At 37.2% G+C, this 21,979-nt stretch overlaps 1 protein-coding gene, 1 long non-coding RNA gene and 1 pseudogene across 10 annotated transcripts in view; 1 reads left to right on the top strand and 2 right to left on the bottom strand.

Annotated features, from left to right (window-relative positions):
* The window catches only part of COL11A1 (collagen type XI alpha 1 chain), a 196,779-nt gene extending 187,326 nt beyond the window's left edge, over window positions 1–9,453 (bottom strand). For all 6 annotated transcript variants that reach the window (XM_001918115.6, XM_070267264.1, XM_023641533.2 and 3 more), the window contains exon 1: window positions 8,872–9,453. In XM_001918115.6, the coding sequence (XP_001918150.3) occupies window positions 8,872–8,977 (106 nt within the window). In that variant the 5' untranslated portion in view covers window positions 8,978–9,453. The remainder of the gene's footprint in view (window positions 1–8,871) is intronic.
* On the bottom strand, window positions 1,181–8,272 carry LOC138923986 (superoxide dismutase [Mn], mitochondrial-like; annotated as a pseudogene).
* Window positions 8,914–17,227, top strand: LOC102147595 (uncharacterized). Of its 4 annotated transcripts, none has more exons than XR_011438803.1 (5): window positions 8,914–9,052; window positions 10,025–10,115; window positions 11,680–11,844; window positions 15,650–15,837; window positions 16,050–17,227. It is a non-coding gene; the product is annotated as an uncharacterized lncRNA (long non-coding RNA). The 4 variants fall into 4 exon arrangements; XR_011438804.1 differs by lacking the exon at window positions 8,914–9,052 and adding an exon at window positions 9,606–9,915; XR_002808186.2 differs by lacking the exons at window positions 8,914–9,052; window positions 10,025–10,115 and adding an exon at window positions 11,423–11,519.
* Window positions 17,228–21,979: the final 4,752 nt, after the last annotated feature.

Below are 21,979 nucleotides of genomic sequence, written 5' to 3'. Positions count from 1 at the left end.
AAGCAGAAATGACATCACAACTCTGAGGATGGTGAAGGAAAGAACAAACACCGGTTGAGAGTGTGATACTTGAAAAGTATGGCATTTCTGACTCAGGTCATTGAAGAGTAATTCATTAGAGCTGCAACCAACACCTTCACTTTATTCAACAACGATTTATCAATTGCCTGCTATGTGACAGGCTCTGTTCTATGTGCTTGGGACACACTAAATAAAACAGATAAAGATAGGTATATCCTAAAGATTTTAGTGTAACTAAAATATACAATGGATAGGAATAGAATATAAAAAATAGAGCTTCCTTCCAAAACAATTCTACAACTACTGTCTATTAATATTATTAAGCACTTGAAACTTTATATACTCCTTGCTTAAAGATGGTACTTCATAATATAATAACTGCATATATAATATATAAACTACTTTCTAACCTGAAGAACGAGTTTATTAAAATAATCACAGAACAATAAATATAGATAGGCTACTCCTTCTAATAGTAATTAAGCAAAATTGGATGATCCCTAATAGTCTACCAAACTGAGATAAAAGGTTCAAAAGTGAATATATGACTGGGATATTCCCAATTATTACTTTTACAGATTGACATCATTCTTGGATTAATTTCTTGTTCACCAGGAGGCAACTGAAATCATGATTTATATTGCTGTTAAAGGAAAAATACCACTTCGTACGATGTTTTCCTCTATCAGATTTCTGTTTTAATGCAAATCACAGTTTTGTAGGTAATATAGTAAATCAGTAGCTTCAAATATTTAGAGGCATCTTTAGAGAGAATGTGCTAAACTGTCTTCCAGATGAAGAAAACTAGAGAGAAACCCCATTCACTTTCAGAGAATGAGTAAAAAAAAAAAAGGGAGAGGGGATCTAATTACTGCTAACAATATGACATGGGGAGGTCATTTCACACTGCTCCAAGTTAACAAGATTTTAACCTTGTCATAGTCTGCTGGGCAAAGTAAGAAGATAATAATCTACATAGGCTATATCATATGTGTGTTCTAGCGTCTTGGTAGACACTGTGGACAGAAATAAAAACTAAAGCACAGTTATTACCCTCCAGCAACTCCTAGAGAAAGATTAACATACATAATGAGTAATTTTTAAAATAATGAAATATATATATATATTTTTCAAACCATGGACCTTTCAGTTACATTTCCTAGTTGATTACATTCCAAACAGCTTTTAGCTAATCAAGTCTGACACTCTTATGCTGAAGGTAATAAGCCTACTCCCATACATCAGTCCCCCAAAGCTGAATAAGACCTGTTGTTCCTTGCAATGGATCTTGATTAGAACAAGCTGCAATCTGTGTTACTTAATGAAAGCAAGCCAATCCCAGTCTGAACCTTGAATGCCAACAGATACAGCTGTCAACTTCTCCTTAAGTTAACCAAAGGAAACAAAGTAACATTCGCTGGCTTCCAGCAACTCCAGTTTGGGCTCTCCACCATCTACAGGGCTTAGGTTTGTCCATAAAATGGTAAGAGTGGCACGGCCTCCACCACTGAACTTAAGTGCAGGCTGAAGAGCTACCTGAATTATAACATCATATTTTGCCAGGGGCCCTTTATATTTCTCCTTGGCAGGAGTCAAGTTATTCACACAATTGACATGATGTTGACGGTGGTGCAGCTGCCTGCTTTGTGCATTAATGTTAGGCCCCAGAGCACCATAATCATAAGATAAGACAGGGAGGCTGTATAGAAGCCTCAGAACACACAACAAAGTAAACGTGGACAAGTGATCAAAAGCAAGGACTCTGGAGCAAGACTGTGTGACTTCAAATCCTAGGCTATCACTTACTAACTGCGCGATCTTAGGCAAGATAATTAACGTCTCTGTTTTTCAATTTCCTTATGAGTAAAATGGAGATTTTATTATTAGCTTACTTTCAGGGCAACTGTCAGAATGAAATGAGATTCTATATGAAGAGCGCTTACAACAGAACCTGACACATAATGACCATACATTCAGTGGTACTTCTTCTTATATCTGATTGGAGATATGAAGGAAAACTAGAGATATGAGCTAAATCCTGAAGTATGGGAAGGCGTTTGCATGAGAAGGGAAGAGATACTCCAGGGAAAGAGAATAATGTGTTCAAAGATCGGTGAAAATATTGGCAAAAAGTTTAACACGGCTGAAACGCAGGGTGAATGGGAGTGGGGTTGCAGCAGGTGGTAAATGGCCGGTCAGAAGCTGAGATGTACAGACAGGCCACATCCTGAAGGGCACTCTACATCAGGCTAAGCCATTCCGACATTTATCTCCAAAAGCAGTGAAGTATTTCAAAGACTCATCAGTCTTCAAAAATAAGAGTGACAGCGAGTAGTAAGCAGCGCTCCACCGTTAGATTCTAGTCAGAAGACAGAAGTCAAGGAAAACACCACTCTAATATTTACGGCTCTTCTTTCCCTGCAGAGCTATCTAAGAGCACCAAGTCCAACAGGGCGCGAGAGTTTCTTCTTACTTTGTCGGTAAGGGCAACGGCTGCTCTTTCCAGCAGTCATCCTTTAGGGAAGTTGCATGTGAAAATCTGAGCGAGGCAGGAAAGCCAACTACCTCACACAGTCTAAGGTTCACTCCTTTAAGCCCGGATGTCAGTTTACCAGTCAGACAGAGGAAGGAAGCTTCTACTGACACTCTATGCGCTCAAGTTCTATGAATAGGGACCTTCATTTGCCTGTACAGTACAAGGCCATTCAAGAGCAATTAAATTTGGTTAAAATAAGAAAGAAATGCTTTTTAAGAAAAAAAAAAAGAAGGTTTGAGGGGATTGCAAAAGCGGATTGTGCTAAAGCACTTTTATACAGGTTTGTTTTAGATCTCAATTGTCCAGTCGAATTTAAGCTGGTCTCTCACTCTGAAATATGATAACCTTTCTTTTCTCTGAGTTCTTTCTCCTAAATTAATAGCACTGTCTCTAATTCCATGCGCAGCAAGCAAAGAGTTTATTTTACCAGATAACAGTAGGTCTGGTAATCAGCCAATGTCTAAAGAACCACTAGCCAAGTCAGTAGTAGGCCAGAAACTGCAACTGATAAATAGATATTACTCAGTAAATCACTTTAAAATTGACTTTCACCTTCTCTACCAGCTAGTATTAGTCACGTTGAGTTCTGACACAACTGAAAGTAGAAAAACAATGCTTACCTATAAACATAAAATCCTATTAGGGTTTTGAAGAAAGGAGAAAGAAATAGAGTGGACACATTGTGATACAGAAGGCAGTTTAAAACCTTTTAGGTTTTAAATTAAATTACAAGAGATATTAGAAGAAAAAAGTCCAAATGTAGGGAAGTCATTAGGATACTGAAAGCTACACCGAAAACTGCATTTAAAGTCGACTCTTCAGTGAAAGGATTTAGGGAACACTGCAACTTTTTATAGCCCCTGTGTACACCTCTCTTTCTTCTTTGCTACGGAACAAAACTTCAATGGTCAAAAAAAAAAGTCTGGTTTCCTCTCACCACTCCCAGCTCAGGTCACATTTCCCCAGGATTAAATGAGGGAAGTGGAGGAGTAAAAGCAGAAAGGCAGATCAGCTCTCAGCCCCCACTCTACAGTTGCCTTGAATTCCTAATGATTATGCCAACTGCCCTTCATTAGTTCTCCAAAGGAAGGAAGGAAGGAAAAGTGTATTTGGGATACAATAGAAAGCTGGTTTTCAAATACCAACAAATAATCATTAGAAATTATATAAAATTATGGGGATGGCTCAGCATTTATAAAACCACATGTTTATATAAATTGTTACTCATGAGTGTACATAACTAGCTTCCACAGTACCTTCTTCAGGACTCTATGGACACGTACTGCTTTTCCCTAAAGACAGGAAAATTCTTCATTTGGTAGAAATACTAGCTCTTGACGATTGATCTTTGAGAAATAAATGTAGAGAAATAAAATTGAATTCTTCCCTTCTTCCCCCAAATTCCACAGGTGGTAGTAAAATTTGTCGTAGTTATTGACAGCACAATGAATATCACGGTAATCCATTAAGAGTGAGCACTTCCCTTTACATGAACTGTCCATTTATTCCTGAGGTAAAAAGTGTTTATGTAGTTTCAGACGCTTCAACAATCCAAAAAAAGAATTTTAATTACAATTTGCACTACAAAGTGCTCTCCTATTTTTTTCCGAAGTTGACCACTTGTTTGGAAAAAGATTATGCCTTAAACAAACAGCATATATTAAGTAATAATCAACTCATTATGACATTAATAAAAGCCATATAATTATATATGTGATACATACATCCAATCAATCTAAAATCAACACGAAAGCATAGAAATTTGACATTACTTGCCATATTTAAAATTAATATACAATTTTCTTGGCTTCTTGAAAATTCACAGTTGTGCCTAGTCCTCCATTAATTACTTTGGAAGGTAGAAGGCTGTGATCTTAATCCAGCAACAAATGTATTAAAAAAATATTTTACAAACTCTTATGCTTTCTACTCTGACAAAGATAGTCTTAGAGAATCATGTATTTAGGTATGTTAACAATACAAATGACCAAAAGTTAATTTCTCAAAACTCAGGAAATCGAGGAATTTTTCAATGCATTCTATAACTTGATTTCCTATCTGATTTTCTTTAAATTTGCCATTTTCACTTAAGCCATCCCCTCCCTAGTCTACACTCCAGCATATATACATTTAAGTAATAGTTGGTCATTCCATAAAGTCTCACATTACTATTATTTAAAGATATTTTTATCACTATTACAGATCTTCACTCTATTCATTCCGAAAAAGCTTGATTATTATAAGGGTATGTTTTGTTTGCATGAGAAAGAGCATTCAGCTAACAACTTCTCTGTGCCTTAGTTTCCTCATTAGTAAAGTGAAAAGGTAGGATATAGAAAGAATTTTACAGTTATTTCCATATCTAGCATTCTTTTAAAAAAATCTCCTCTAAACATCTTTACCTCCTTTGAAAAATTCAGCTTTTTATTACACATTCTCAACCAAGTTTGAGTCCATTTGTTATCATTAAATAAGCAGCGCTTCAATAAATTAACCAGAGTGAAGGGAATTTGTCTCAGAAAAGAAGCAAAATTTTAGAAAAGAAAGGTGGCTACTTAGATCTTTCACCGATAGAAATCCTCCACACAAATCCGAAAAGAGGTTCACGTTTGCCTTGCTGTATTTTAGGGGTAATCAACTTGAGTAATGTGTTCCTTCTATTTTAGTCACAAATTGAGGCAAACACACAACCTCAAAAATTAATAAATATATTATAAGCAATCTTGCTATCTAGGTATATATATTTCTCATTTTACATCTTCATGATTTTGTTTCAAACTATGAAAATACCTCTTAGTATAAAGTAGACTCTCAGTTAAGTGTTAGTCGTGAAGGAAATTTTCACTTTAATATGTTAATAAACTTAATTTCAAAACTAATAAACAATTACGTGAAAATATTTATAATTAACTGAATATATATGTGCCACCTAAACTGAGGCTATCTGTATAATACACGCGGGAAGATGCTTCTCACTAGATACCTATTGTTCTTTATTGTTTCTCTATTACAGACTTTGCTGATTCTGATTTGAAAAAACAAATGGAAAGATACAATATTAATCATCTTATCTAGCATTTGTTATCAGAAGCATATCTAATTAAGTAATTACAGTGACAAACTTCGTCTCCTTGCAAAGCTGGATTAGCACATACTCTGGAAGTCAGCACCATTTCACCTGCTGATCCCGGGCACTCAAAACAACACCCTAGCAGGGTTCACTCCAATTGCTGACAAGCTTTGAAAGTTTTCCAGAAAATTAATCAAATTTTTGCAATACACCACTACCAAAGGCTGAATATCATCTTAATCAGTAAAAAATGATCAATTAGATATTATTTTTCTTCCTACTCAATTATAGCTTAACTCTTACCTAAAAGTAAAACTCTTCAAACCATCTATCTCAACACAATCACAATGTAGTTACTATAAATTCCAGGTAAATCTCAGGTCCTCTCTACAATAAGTAATGGACTAAATTGACAAAGAAATCCATAGATTCTTGAGATAAAACATTTGTTAATGATAGGCAAGTATAGGAAACATGAAATTGAAGTGAATATACTATAAAAATAACACTTTTTTAGGGTAAATCATAATAAATGCTAAAAATTTTGAATAAGTATGTTAAAGATCACCAAGTTATAGGGTTTGGATTTGCAAAGTAAATATGACTCTATGTGAGATCATAAATTTTCTTTCAACGCATTCACTCCAAGAACTTTTCTCTATAAGGTTAGATGGTTCAGAATCCTACATACAGTTTCACTAGAGTCTAACTTACTATGAACCAAAACTTTTCAAGGCTTTAATGCTTTTAATCCAAGAAATACAAATTTTAGATGAAAATAGGCTGTTTTAAATTATCTTTCAGTTTAGTAACCAAATCACACCACTGCATCTCAGTGAAATCAATAAATTATAGAATAATGCTAGTGTATAATATCTTTATCTAGAAACTTGAATAAAATCCTACCGTGTTACTTCCATTGCAAATCTAAAGGCTAGTATGAGAACTGGGTACTGGGTTTATTTTTCCCTTGGATGATTTAGGCCAATGTATCCTTTTTAAGCAAATATACTATTATTTCCTTTGGGAATTTTATTAAGCGGCAAGAATGTCTACAAGAACAGGTTTAAGTAAATATGTAGCTTCCCACTAAGAAATAAGCACCCAGCAACATGGTGAATGAAACAAGTATCAAACCTTACAACATGAACACCCAACAATCATTTAACCTTCAAGACATTTCATCAGAAACGACAATCAGATAGACCATATGGTCCTTAAACTTTACTGTTTCCCACATTACTTGGCTTCACGATAATAGGGAAGATTCTTTTTCCCCCTTTTATCTGGTGTAGTACAGAGATGTTTATTTAAAAGTGTTTCAGGTACGTAGCTAGATTGAAAAGAGAAAACCATACATTACAAGTGTAAAAATATGATCTGCGTGATATCCTTAGAGGTTTAAGGCAGGCTCAATGTGGAAAAGAAACATAAATATCTTCAGCAAAACAATCCCTGACTGCCTATAAGGGTGTCTCTTGAGCTTATATTTCATCTGTCTTCACTGAAGAAAGTCTTACTTTCTATACTTTTAAATAAAGAGCTACCATTATGATACTTTTGTCCACGTGTGTGTGTGACAAACTGAAGAAGAAATGGTATATCTGTCCTTCCTAAGTCGAGTGTCCTTTTCCAGCATCACTGTAGTTACAAGAATTTTTAGAGGCCTCATTTACTAAGGAGGATGCTTGAATTCCAAATAATAAATAAAACCAGCAGAGGGCAGAACTGCTGACAGAAACGACCAATCCAGCTGGGGACCAGGTATCAAAGGTAAAATGCAAACTTTTGATGGATTCCACTTTCAAAGAATAAAAATGTAGAGACGAATGAATCAACATAATTAGCATAACTTATTTCAAAATTCAAATATAGTCTTAATGAGGCTCTGCCTCTTCACCAGGAAAATCACACAGAGGAAAGATCCAGCACTGCCTGCTACTCAGGAAGGTGAGCACCACTAAGATTGGGGAAGGAATACAGACCTGGTTTCGCAGAGTTCGGCCTCCGGGAGGGCTAACCCCCATCAGGGAGAACTCACATGTTGGCATCTAGCAGGGCCAGACTCAGGTTTCTGCTAAAGCCTGCGCATTTGGGGTTGACAATTTCTTTCTCCCTCAGCCAATCCTCGCCACCCTCTTTGCTACCCCCTGCTTCTCTCTGCACTCCTGACAAAGCTTGCTTTTCTTCGCTAAGCTGTTGGGGCTCCCTGAACTCCAAAGGCGTTCTCCCGCCAGCCGTGTCTACAGCACCTAACGGACCGCTCCAGCCAGATGCCTTTGCGGGAAAGGGCGGGGGGAAAGGGAGGGAGGAGGAGGAGGGGAGGAGTGAAGTCGCTCTCCCTCCTTGGGTACTGACAGGGCTGCAGTATTCCGAGCAGGTCTGGTCATTGAATATTTGGTGGTGCCACGTAGGAACTTTTCCTTACCTCTCTCCTCCCACCCCACCCCACGCCCCCTCCCCTTCCCTCCCAATCCCTATTCCTCCGCCCCCACCCCATTTGCTTGGCAAGTTTCATCATTCTTCTAGAGAACTGCACGTCCAACCTGCAAGATGGGCGGGGTGGGGATTGGGGGGTCACACTGAGGAGGAGGGGACTGAAATTCAGGGAAAAGCGTTCTGTCTATCTTGAACCCTTTCCTCATAATCGGCCAAGTTTTTTCCACTTAAAATCTCTTCAAAATGCCACACGCACACACAAAGTCTTCTCAGTCTTCTAGATTCATCCCCCTCGCTTTCTCTTATATTCTTAGGAGTAAAACAGCCTGTTTCTCACTTTGTTCCAGACAAAGAACTTTATCAAGGTTCATTTTATACCCTGTCTCTATATTTTCTCCTCAGCTCACCCTTAAAAAGATATTTCCATTAGTTAGAATCTGAAGAAACCAGAAGATGTGTTCAAAGGGCAGTCTAAGGACTGTTCTTCAAACAAAAGCTTTGTACAACTGCCCTTGTGTTCAAGGTAATATTTTTCCTCTTTTCAAAGACGCCGGAAAGTGGTGAAGGGCATTTCAGCAGGCTGTGTGCCTGACAGATCTTTTTTCCTGCTACCTCTTCTCCCATTACTGTCCCACCTACATCCATCTCTCTCTCCAGCGTTCACTCTCAACCTAGTGGCAGCTACAATCTGGATTTTATTTAAGAGAAATGGGGGGGGGAGGGGGAGGACAAAGAGGGGGAGGGGTACAGAATGAGAAAGACCGACGGCAATCTCCCACCTCCCCCCCAAACCATTTTTTCTTACCTCCTCTGACCTCTCTAGCCTGGAAGAGGAAAGTCAGTGCGAGGGTTGTTATGGTGAAATCCCAGAGCCACCGTTTCGTTTTCCACCTAGAGGACCACCGCTCCATCTCCGAGCCCCGCACTCACAACTGTGAAATCAACCCACGAAATTGCGATTGCAGACCAACTTCTTCCCTTCCAAGGTATCGTCGGGGGTGTTTGCTACACAGCCATTGGAGAGGGACGGGGGGAAAAAGTCAAAGGGCTTTTTCTTTTAAATTTGATGGTTTGCTTCCTTCCTGTCTCTCGCCCCCTCCTCTCCCTCTCGGTTGGCCCCGCCAGCCGGGACCCTCCGATCCGTCCTCTCCGGGGCCCTGCCTTCAGACTGAAGGCAGATGAGGGGCTTCAACCAAAAATCTGAGAGGACTGCGTCCCCCTAAAGGCTTCATGCCGTCAGTGGGCCGGACGAGAGGCTCTGGGCAGCCCCCTCCTCCGCCCACTCGGCTCCCGCGCCCCCCTTACCCCCGGCGAAACTGACAAGCCGGCCGAGGGTCAGACCCAATCACGCGCCTCGCCGGCAGCCCCGAGCCCGCCCCCCTCTCCCTCGGCCCAAGAATCAGGACTCCGGGCAAGCCCAGCCCACCACCCACCCCCCGTCTCCCCACTCCTCTCCTCCCGCCTCTCCTCCCCAAATCCCCGAGAAAAAATGGGAGGGAGGTACGGGGGACGCGTGCTTGGCTCCAGCACTTTGGGAATGAAAGGAATTGCAGGAGAGCCCCGGAGCCCACAGAGTTTTCAAGGAGCTTCTGTATTCAATAAAAACAGCTACTTGTCTACTTGCACCCGTCTGTTAGCCTCTCGTTCGTCGGCGGGGGAGGGGAGGAGCCCAGCGTCTGATCTGCCACACTGCTGGAGTTCTGGGCTGGCAGCCGTAACCTTATCCTCGTGCAAAAATCTGCTTCTTATAGCAGACGTGGAACCAGCGGACTTAGTGCTTTGCTTGCTCCGAAAAGTTTGTTTTGTTTTGTTTTGTTTTTTAGCTGAGACTTACAAGAAAGAGATGAAGGTGAGATGAAAGGACCCAAGAGGTCAAAACTCCTGATCTTATAGGGAAGCTCTCCTTCCAGATCTGAAACTGACAGGTTTCTCTCTTAAATGTTTAAATTCTGCACTAGCTTGATTGCGAGGCTCGTCTCTTAAAGAGCTGAACTGTACTCAGAGGCAGGAGGACAAAGAAATGTATGGGAGCTGACAGACATTAAGGGGGTGAGTAATTTAATTTTCCAGCTGATTCTGTCCTGATCCCGGATTTGGGGGCACAGGGGGAGGAGAAAAGACAAGGAAAGCAACTAGTAGAGATCCCCAAGCGTCTCTAGGCCCACAGCTCCTCGTCAAGGGCCTCTGGAGCTGAAAACATGGTCACTCCTCAGTGAAAATAATGAAAAGGGCCAGGTTTCTAAATTCCTTCGACTTACCTCTCCTCAAAGTAATCCATTTAAACCTGGAATATAGATTCCCCGGTCGTTTTTTCCACATTTAAATTATTCCCTCCTATGGGCTCTTTTTTGTTCCCTAATATTTCCTAAGATGTCTCTCAAAAATTTTCTGCAACAGAGCCCAAAAAGGTGCCAGTGTACACTAGGCGCTCAACAGAGATGTGCAGAGTGAATGAATACGTGTTTCTGTTGACAAAGACTGGAAGCTTTGGCCAGGACCTGTGCTGAGTATTTAAGATATTTCAAAGCTTAAGGGTTCTCAACTAAGTTTATGAGGCATACATGTCCTTTAATCTTTAGGAATCCAATTTTCTATTAGTTATCAAAATATACCTTATGACCCATCAGATTAATCAGATATTCTGTTTATGTGATTTAAGAGTTGGAAGGAAGGTGTTCAGAGACTAGCTTGAGGCCCAAGATAGAATCATTTAACAACTATACAAGAGGCATAGAAAATGAAGAGAGCAACAACAAAAATGCCTTCAACATGACTGTCACTCTCTGTGACAAAGAACCATTCCCATGTCAAGAAGTTTACTTCTTAGACAAGAGGTAAAAAAATATATATATTAGTAACGCTGTTGGCAGAATGTTTGGGATTTCTTGTATCAGCTGCAGAGAAATATCGCCAACTAGCTTTTCAAATTATAAGCTTAAGTTGTTAATATAATTTAATAAGATAAATATTATATTGTACTTGAATGTGGAATGTACAATTACAAATTAAGAACCTTACAGGGTGAATATAGGTCAATTTACCATCTTTGTTATCCTTCACCTTCTCGAAATGAAAAATTTGTGTGTATTTTCAGTTTCCAAACTATTTTGAAACTTTATTTTCTGTCCAATTCTTTGTAGATTTTTAAACTTATTTTATAGGGCTTCTCTTAAATGTAAAATAGTGAAATTAATGCAAAGTTTAGAAATATTTGCAAGGCTTCCAGAATCCTAAATCAACTCAATAGCTAGAGAGTTATAGGGCTTGCAGCAACATGTAGAACTGGTGTTCCAAACTGTTTCTCAGTAGCACTCCTGATATATTGAGAATTCCATGGCCTGATACCATTCTAGAAGGTGAGAAACAATGCAGTCAGTCTAGCAAGCCCCACCTTCTGGTCACATCTCAGGCCCTCTCACTGTGGTGAAAGGGTCCGTTCAGGCAAAGTGGCAGGTGAATAGAGTTATTACTACCTTGTGCTCTCTGTACTCTGTGGTCTGAATTCTTCTGGCCACTGCCCAGCTAGGCATAACCTGGGTCTGAATTAATGCCTCTGGAAGGAAATGTAGTAGAGTCATAGTAAAGAATAATAAATTATGCCTAACCCCTCTAGTCTGTAGCTAGCTGCCTGATCTAGAGCCTTCTGAGGACCTGCCCTGGATTTACAGGAGATGAAGTCGGCAAAAGGAAGGATAATACTGAACAACAAAGGAAGCAGAGGGAAACTGGAAGAGACCCACCTCACTAGCTTCAACTTCACACTGGATAACTCCAGGAGGTATTGTTTCCTAGGCTGCCTTTCGGCCAGTCCTTGCTAACTATGTATATACAGATCCAAAATGTAATAGAATATCATGGTTTTCCTGAGATAAGTCTTTAATTTGAAGGACAATTGCTATATGACATTTGCTATTTTGTCACATTAAAAAACAATGTTTAAAGGGGTCTACCCGGTGGCATAGTGGTTGAATTTGTGTGCTCCATTTAGGTGGCCCAGGGTTTGCAGGTTCAGATCCCTGGCATGGACCTACCCACCACTCATCAAGTTATGCTGTCGTGGCATCCCACATACAAAGTACAGGAAGACTGGCACAGATGTTAGCTCAGGGACAATCTTCCTCAAGCGGAAAGAGGATGATTAGCAACAGATGTTAGTTCAGGGCCAGTCCTCCTCACCAAAAAAAAAACCCAAAAAAAGATGTTTAAAAATATTTCTTCAACTTTGTAGAATTTGTTCTGGTTACAAGCCTTTCTTAAACAAGATGGAAAGAGTTTAGAGTAAAAATAGTCATTTCCTTTGTAGCAGTATTTTAAATAGACCATTTGGACATATTGCCTTGTCAGAGAATAATAATTTGAAAATTGATTGGGAGGTCAGATTAGGGGAACTTAAATGTTCTAGACAATCATCAGAGTTCATGGAGCTTTGTTAAACATTGTGAAGAGCTCACAGTTCCCCCTTAAGATCTTCCCAAATCTCTAGGAATCAGGGGATCCAGATTCAGAACCAATGTTTTAAGTATTGAGACCTCGATAACCAAACTGGGGCTGAAGAAACCGTCTCCATAGCTGGGTGCCCCTAATACAAACAGTAATAGATATTGGAGGTCGAGAGAACTCTATAATGAGATGTAAATTACTACAGGTAGAATTAAAGGAAAGAAGAAATAGATTAAATAGCAATACTTTAGAAAAGATACATCATCTTTTAAATCATTTGATATTCATTCCTCTTTTCTCACACTGATGTTTTATCCTCCCCATTGTTGTTTTATATATATATATATATATATATATGTATGTATTGTTATCTATATATATTTGTTATGTTATATTTATCTATCTATCTATAGATAGATATATAGACACTTTTTACAAACACTTTGCTATAACTAAAACCATTGCATCAAATTTGACTTATTGAATGAGAAATTATTATGGGGGCGGGAAACTGTTGCACACATCAGAAATACTTAAAATGTTTAAAAGAAAATTGCTGTTGAATGTAATCCCTCTCTTACTGTGCCTAATGCTTTGTCTTTCTTGCCCTTTTCTGAACTTAGGTCAATTATTTTAAGAAAGAAATGACTAAGCAGTTTGACATTTGTTTTACAGTTTTTCTAATACATGAGTGGCTAGAAATTAATCTCTGTTTAAAAGTGCAGTTAGTTCCTCTTCCCTCACAGATGGACCATTGTGTTGTGGAAAGTGGGGGCAGGGAAGGGACAGAGAAGCTTATTGCCATAGTCTAACCTAGCTCACAAGTACCCCTCAGTGATGATTGGGTATGTTTTGGCAGCTTTACAGTGAAATAACTTACAGAACTTCAGAGGAATCCAAATTTAGCCCAATTTCCATGATACAACAGAATCTTCAGATGAAAAGTTTGGTCTGTTAGAGTATTGAAGAAGCCAATCAGAAATGATAGACCTCTCATGTTTAGAAGAACCTAAAGTAAATTCAAATCTAAATGAACCCGAACGTAGCAATGACTATGGCCTTGTACATTGACGTACATCTCTCTTAAAAATATTCTTTGGTTAGCTACACTCACAGGAAGCTATCATAGTTCTTTTTCATAAGTGTCCAAAGATAGAGGGGAGGAACAGAGTACAGAATGATTCAGGGCAAAAACTTAGATAATTTTGGACCTTTGTCAAGATATTTTTACTTTCTATATCTTTTTTCTTCTTAATTGAGTGGATTTGGCATTTACTAAACTCCGGTGTGTCAGCAAAAGTATAACGAGACATTTTACAAAGTGGTATAGGACAGCATCAACATTCTATCAATAGAAATAGAAGTAGAAATAGAAATGAGATTTTAAACATTTTAGTGAACCACGTGCCACAGCCAAAGGAAGTACCACACCAATAATATATCCCATGGATGTTTCATCGTCTACGGCGTCCCAACTATCTTTTCGGGTAGTAATTGTCTTGATTCACACTGGTTGTTCCTTATAAAATAAGATTGCTGAAGGTAAAGATTTAAGCTTCTTTAAAGGGATTACTAATTCTTAAGGATTTACTCATAACAATTTCACAATTACTGTTTTTAAATTTAATTTTGGTGGTAAAATGAGAATATACAAATAATTTTTCTTTGACACTTATTATTTCATAATATAAATAACAAAGGGCAACAAGATGACCAAATATATCATTGTACTTTCTGAAATAAGTGGAATGCTCTTTTCCACCTCCATCATGTCTTTGCAGATTGATCTACCCCAATGGCATTTGTCACTATTCTTGACTTAAAATGAATATTATTTCCAGGCAACCATATGTAATCTGTTTTGTGCCTCCACCATTCCTACCAATTCATTTAATTCTGAAACCAAATGCATGTGCTTCAAAAATCCAAAGACTCACACAAAACAGATTTCTGAATTATGTGCAATATTTGTTATTTCTGTATGACAGTCTTATACATTCTCTTGATGCCACAACAGATGCCAGATATAAGATTTAAGGCTAGTGAATGAGGCTAAATGTTCAAATGGATCTGATTTTTAAAACATCTGTGATGAATAACTCCAACTTAATTTGTTTTGCAGATTCTCAGTATTTAATAATATTTTCTGCCAGTACTAGTATGGTCAAATTATTGCACATTCAAATGCTGGACAAACAATAGATCCTATTTCAAAAGTTTTTACAATCTAATCTGTAAGACTGGAAAGTCATGTATGGATTTAAATGGTTGCAAAACGAGCACTGCTTAATATGAAAGTATACTTTTGAAAGTAAAATATCTTTGTCGCTATAATAAGAGTTTTTTTATTTAAGATACTTAATGGGTTTTTTTGTTAGTCTTCACAACATCTTCATGAGGTAGCAGTGTGGCCGTTTTAATAGTTTCATTTTAAGGAAGAGGTTCGGGACATGCAAAGTTTAGACTAGGAATACAGGAACAGAATGTGTGAAAACATCTAATTTTCACACTTCTGCTCTCGTTATTCTCTCCTTGTAAGTAATGCATTTTTAGAATAGATTTTTTGTATTTTATAGAAAAAAATATAGTAACCCATTTTTCCCTCATAGGTCAACTATTAAAACGAATGAGATTTCGAGGACTACAACACTTTTTTTTTTAAAAGATTGGTACCGGAGCTAATATCTGTTGTTAATCTTCTTTTTTTTCCTCCTTTTTCTTCTCCCCATATGCCCCCAGTACATAGTTGTATATTCCAGTTGTGAGTACCTCTGGTTGTGCTATGTGGGTTCCACCTCAGCATGGCCTGATGAACGCTGCCATGTCCATGCCCAGGATCTGAACCAGCAAAACCCTGGGCTGCCAAAGCAGAGCATGCCGAACTTAACCACTCGGCCACCGGGCCAGCCCCCTACAAATATTAAAATAGGAAAGGTAATGTCAGTGACAACATTTGGACCCTTAAAAAAAATCTATAAATTTAATTAAAGCGTTACATCTTTGACTATATTTCCAAGAAATAAAAAAATCTATTTTTAGAGATAAATGAAGATGAGTTCTTTTTATTCCAATGCCAACCCTCAGATTTCACTCTCTTCAGGGATTTTAAATCATTTTATAATTTTATATGTTTCTGCAAACAGAAAAAACTACTGAAGTTAACTTCAAATTGTTTTATACTTTCCAAGAAGAAAAAGAAAAAACGGCATTCAGTATGTTAAAGAGAAGACGTGTGATTATAATTGCATCAATATTTTGTAAATGAATGGAACATCTTGAAAGTTATAAGTACTATACGAGAATTTCTAATTCAAAACTTAAAAACTTTGAGGTAAGAGATATATCAAGCCTTAGATAAATATTTCCTTCTAGACTATAAATTCCTTAAGGGTAGAAACCCTCATTCTATACTGTGTCTTTAGTGTCTTGATTTCTGCTTCTTGATGAGCTTTGCGTGACTTTGTTGACACTGGCTTAATTGTGCACTTTAATTCTGCTTTAAGACACAAAAAAGCCTAAGTGATTTTGTTCATTATCTTAAAGCATTGGAACTTTAGATGTGAGTCACTATATTCCTGAGACCCAAGCTGGGAATGGACCTCTGGGATGCTACTGGCAATACCATGGGGAAGGAAGGAAGGAATCTGGAAGGAAGATTAAACATTGGCACCACTTGTGAAACTAGACTTTTGTGGTGCAGACAATGATGACAAAGTTTGACATATTCCACGAAGCACAGTTTGTTGGAATATTTGACTAAATCGGGTTCAAAACTTCAGAAGGATCAGTTCTGCTGACATAGATCCCATCAAGTTCAGATCTTCTCCTCATCTCCACCATCTCATGAGAATAAGGATCCTGCATGGTTTGTGTCTAAGCTCCCGTGAACTTTGATATTGACAACCAACCAGCCCTGCTTTCTGTAGTCTCCACTCCACCCTAGTCTCTAGCAAGATCCTTGGGGAATATTCATGAGGAATGCCTATGGAGCCTTATATTCTCATAGCATGTGAACATCTTTGAGTCAATTTGCATTCCAAATCTATTACTAAGACATTTTCCTGAATCCTGTATTGCTAGAGAATTTTATTCCTCAAAATCTCAGAGGCGAGGACAGGGATAAAAGGATGAGTGGTTTCGCAAGAAAAGCAATCAGCATGGGAGAAAATTACATATTTTAAGGGAGAATGCCAGGGCACTGGGAGAAGAAAGAGATGAGGAGAGAAGACATGAAAACAAGAAAAACAGAGACTATTAGCAATCTTTATAAATGAGAAGTGGCGAAGAAAGGGAGAGCCCTCTACGAAAATGTTTTAAGAAGTGGTGCTCTATGATGCAGTTTCTTACATATCCTGTTCTGCTGCTTCATGGAGAAACATTTTGTTGGGACATCTCATCTCATCTCATCGCATTGCATCTTCTCTTGCCCTTAGACTGGATTTACATTGTTGGCTCCAGTCCAAATAATGACCTTTAGCCTCCAACTGATTTATACCACTTGGGTCTCCAACTTGCAGAAAGCATATCATGGGACTTCTCAGCCTCTATAACCACGTGAGCCAACTCCTCATAATAAATCTTCTTTTATATATATGGAAGATATATTTTATATGTATATTTGTTCTATTTCTCTGGAGAAACCTAATATGGCAATTTTTTAGTACTTTTGATTTCAATTTAAAATTTTGGCCTGCTCAACTGCTCTGGAAGCCGTTTCAGAGGTATTTAATAGTATTCTCTTTCTCTATACTATCTAAAATATTTGTTTTTAAAAATACTGTGAAATATAAAAATATTTGCTAAGTGACATGAAAAATGAATTAAAGGACACGTGTAGAGAAATCAATATTTATATTCAAAATATTAGAATCATTAAATTGTTATTCCTCCACATATAATTAAACTATAATGACAATAGAATCCACAGAAAATGGTAATATGTTGGCAAATGTGGTGGAAAGTGATGTCCTACTCTCTGAAGTGGAATTTTAGGAATGATACACAGCTGTACAATATAGATTTACCAATATATGTCTTTTTCTCACTAAGAAAAGAAGGAACAACAAGCCAACCTTAGGGACAAGGATGCTTTTTTTGTTTTTTACAAATACAAGAGGCAGGGATGTGTACATGACTTCAAATAAAGCAGCAATAATCTGCTTTGGTTTTATTAATAAGGACTTGAGATAATTTTGAACGAAAAATATTGTCTTAGTCTATGTGGGCTGTTATAACAAAAATACCATAGACTGGGTAGCTTATAAACAACACAAATTTATTTCTCACAGTTCTGGAGGCTGGGAAATCTAAGACCAAGGAGCCAGCAGAGTCCATATCTGGTGAGAATCCACTTCCTGGTTCATAGATAGCTGTCCTTTCATTGTAACCTTACATGGCAGAAGGGGCCTCTTTTATCATGGCACTAATCTCATTTGTGAAGGCTTCACCCTCATGACCTAATCACCTCACAAAGGCTGCACTTCAAAATACTATCACGTTGGGATTAGGTTTCAAAATATGAGTATGAGTAGGACATAACTTTCCATCTATAGCAAATTTTACTCATTGCACCTATCAGATAGCAAAGTAAACTAGTTATCTCTTGGTTCTTGTGTAGAATATCTTGTAGGATATGTATCAAGCAAATCAATTGAAATCTATATTTACCGCTTTTGAATGGTGATCCTCACTATGACAAGCTTAAGTTATTTCAATTCTCAAAGCATGGTAAATTAACTCCTCTATAATTGGAAGAAAAAATCCTGTTTTATTAGTGATGTTTAACGTTTTATGAATTATGTGATTATTAAAAGTTCAACGAACCTCATGTTTAGAAACTACTTTTGAGATTTCAAATTTGACAGTTAAAGACAAAAACTCAAACAAGAATCAGAGGATGTCTGCAAAAATGGCAGAGTAGGCAGATCCAAGCGTCTGTCTTTCTACAGAAATACTGAAAAATCAAGCAAAAATGCTCAGAATCAACTTTATTAAAACTCTTAAAAATAAAGGTGTACAGCAAAAAAAGAATACTGAATCAAGAAAAAGACAACATAAAAATGGTAGAAAAGATCTGTGGCATTTTTATTTGCTTTTGCCCCATCCCCCTTGCTGGCTCAGCAGTGATCTCAAGGACCATAACCCACATTCCTGATATGTGAGCCTGGTGCCAGGCAGAAGGAGCAGAGCAGAGCAGACCTTATTCTCAAAGAATTGTTAACTTTCTAGGAACTGACTGAAAGACTGATGCAAGATGTTTGTCTTTATTAGGCCTAACAACGAACTCACACTGGTCAGAAAAGTCGCAAACATTCCTGAACCATATTGTAAGGCAAAAGAACAACCTATCAGCTGCCTTGGGCAAAAAATTAAGCTTGAGACACACAAAAGAGGGCCCAAAGCCTGAGAGGAAAAGCTGAGGAAAGAGTTTCTTTGGGAAATTAGGGCATTCAAAAGCACCCCTGTATATCGAGGGAAGTAGAAAGCCACAGCACATTCTCAGGGCAACACACATTCTCAGGACAAACCTGAGAAGACCCTTATCTTTTACCTCAGGCTGATCTCTAGGCTCAGTGTAAGCAGGAAGTGAAAGCTAATGCAGAGTTTTAAATGGACTGGCTGAGCACTGGAGGAGGAGTACCGAGCATAAAAGCAATTGGCAAAGACTGGCACAAGTGTATTTTATTATTAATTTTTCCTTCTCTCTCTCTCTTCCTGGTTTTCCATGAGATCTCTGTTAAAACATTAAAACTAGCTGAACATTAGCTAAAGAAACAGAGACTTCAGAGACCACACATGAAAAAATTGCAGACTTTTCAAAATAGGTTGGAAAAGGCACTCAACAAATAGCTAAAGCCTTCAGTAATCAAAACTCTGAGAAGGGTAAAAATCTGATTTATAGAGTTACCACATCACAATATTCAAAATTTCCAGTTCTCAATAAAAATTATAAAGCATGCAAAGAAACAAAAAACATATGTCTCATTCACAGAAGAAATGATTTAGAAACTGTTCCTGAGGAAGCACAGACATTGGATTTATTAAGCAAAGACTTTAAATCAACTGTATTAAATAGGCTTAAAGAACTAAAGAACACCATAGAAAAAGAGTTTTAAAAAAATCAAGATAACAATGATGAACAAGTAGAGAATATCAATAAAGAGAAATTTTTAAAAAGAATCAAGTGACATTCTAGATCTGGAAAGTACAATAACTGAAATAAAATCTCACTAGAGGGTTTCATTAGCAGACTTGAGCAGACAGAAAAAAGAATCAATGAACCTGAAGTTAAGTTAATTGAAATTTTCTAGTCTGAGGTATAGAAAGAAAAAAGAATGATGAGAGATAAAGAGAACATAAGACATCTTAGGGACATCACCATTAAGTATACCAACATATGCATAAGGAAAGTTTCAGAAGGGGAAGAGAGACAGAGATGAGAAGAATATTTGAAGACATAATGGCTGAAAAATTTCCAAAGTTGATTAAATTTATGAATCAAACATTGAAGAAGTTCAACAAACTCCAAGAGGATACGTGAAAATGATTCACACTGAGCCATATAATAAAATTGCTGACAGCCAAGGACAAAGAGAGACACTTAAAAGCAGCAAGAGGCAGTGGCTCATTATGCACAAGTGATCCTAAATAAGATTAATACACATTTCTCATATGAAACCATGGAGGCCAGATGGGGATTACATTTTTTAAAGTGCTGAAAGAAAAAACTGTCAACCAAGAATTCTATACCCAGCAAAATTATTCTTCAAAGATGAAAGAGAAATTAAGATATTCTCAAGTAAATAAAAGTTGAGGGAATCTGTTGCTAGTATCCCGGTTTTTATGCAATATTAAAGAGAATCCTTCAAATTGACATAAGAAGACACTAGACAGTAATATGAAGAAATAAAGAACTCTGATAATGGTAATTATATAGATAAATATAAAATCCAGTATTACTATATTTTTGGTTTGCGACTACACTTTTTATTTCCTCCATCATTTAAAATAAAAATGCATAAAACAATATTGGTAAATGTTTGTTATGGACTGAATTGTGTTCCTCCAAAATTTGTCTATTGAAAATTTAACCCCCCAATGTGACTATATTTGGAGATGGAAGCTTTAAAGAGGTAATTAAGGTAAATTGAAGTCTGTGTCTTAATTGACACAGAAAAAGCATTTAACAAAACCCATAATTTTATTATAAAAAGACTCATAAAACTTGGAATGGAAGGGAACTTCTTTGACATGAATAAGGGCTATTTTGAAAAACGCAGAGCAAATATCATACTCAATGACAAAAAGCTGAAATCTTTTTCTCCAACATCGGGAACAAGACAAGAATACCTGCTTTCACTGCTGCAATACAACATTTACTGGAAGTTCTAGCCAGGGCAAGTAGGCAATAAAAAATAAAACAAAGTGAAATAAAAAACATACAAATTGGAAAGAAAGAAGTAAAACTATCTCTATTCTCAGACATGATTCTATATATAGAAAATCCTAAAGAATCTACAAAAAACTCCTAGAACTAATAAACGAGTTGAGTAAGTTTGCAGGGTCCAAGATCAACTCACAAAAATCAGTTGTGATTCTCTACACCAGCTCTGAACTATACAAAAAAAGAAATAAAGAAAACAATTCCATTTATGGTGAGATCCAAAAAAATAAAATACCTGGGAATAATTTTAGCCAAGGAGGTGATAAAGTTGAATATTGAAATATTATAGTTTTTAATATTGTACTTTTCTGAAATAAAGGAAGAACTAAAAAAATAGAAATAAATACCAAGTCCGTGGACTGGAAGATGATATTTTATAAATGGGAATGTTACCCAAAGTGATCTACAGATTCAGTGCAATCCTTATCAAAATTCCAATGGCCTCTTTTTCAGAACTGGAAAAGTTAGTCCTCAAATTCGTATAGAATTTTAAGGGGTCCTATATAGCCAAAACAATATTGAAAAAGCAAAGTTGGAGGACTCATTCTTCTCAATTGCAATACTTACTACAAAGTACAGTAATCAAAATAGTGTGGTACTGGCAAAAGCATAGACATGTTGACCAATGGAATAAAATTGAGAGTCAAGAAATAAACTCATTCAACTATGGCAAATTGATTTTGACAAAGTCATCAAGACCCTTCAATGGAGAAAGCATAGTCTCTTCAACAAATGGTGCTAGAACAACTGGATATCCACCTAAAAATAAAATAAAGTTAACCCCTATTTCATATTATATACAAACATTGACTCAAAATAACAGCAACTAAATATGAAAGCTAAAATCATAAAGCTCTTTGACAAAAACTTAAGGTTATGTCCTCATGACTTTGCCAATGGATTCTTAGATATGACACCAAAAGCATAAGCAATGAAAAAAAAGATAAAGCAGGCTTCATCAAAACAAAAACTTTTGTGCATCAAAAGACACATTTTAAAGAAAATGTAAAGCCAGCTGACAGAATGAAAG

Source organism: Equus caballus, chromosome 5 (assembly GCF_041296265.1).
Source record: "Equus caballus isolate H_3958 breed thoroughbred chromosome 5, TB-T2T, whole genome shotgun sequence".
Taxonomy (NCBI): Eukaryota; Metazoa; Chordata; class Mammalia; order Perissodactyla; family Equidae; genus Equus; species Equus caballus.
The sequence above is the reverse complement of the archived record's forward strand: the minus strand, read 5'-3'. Positions and strand labels throughout refer to the sequence as shown.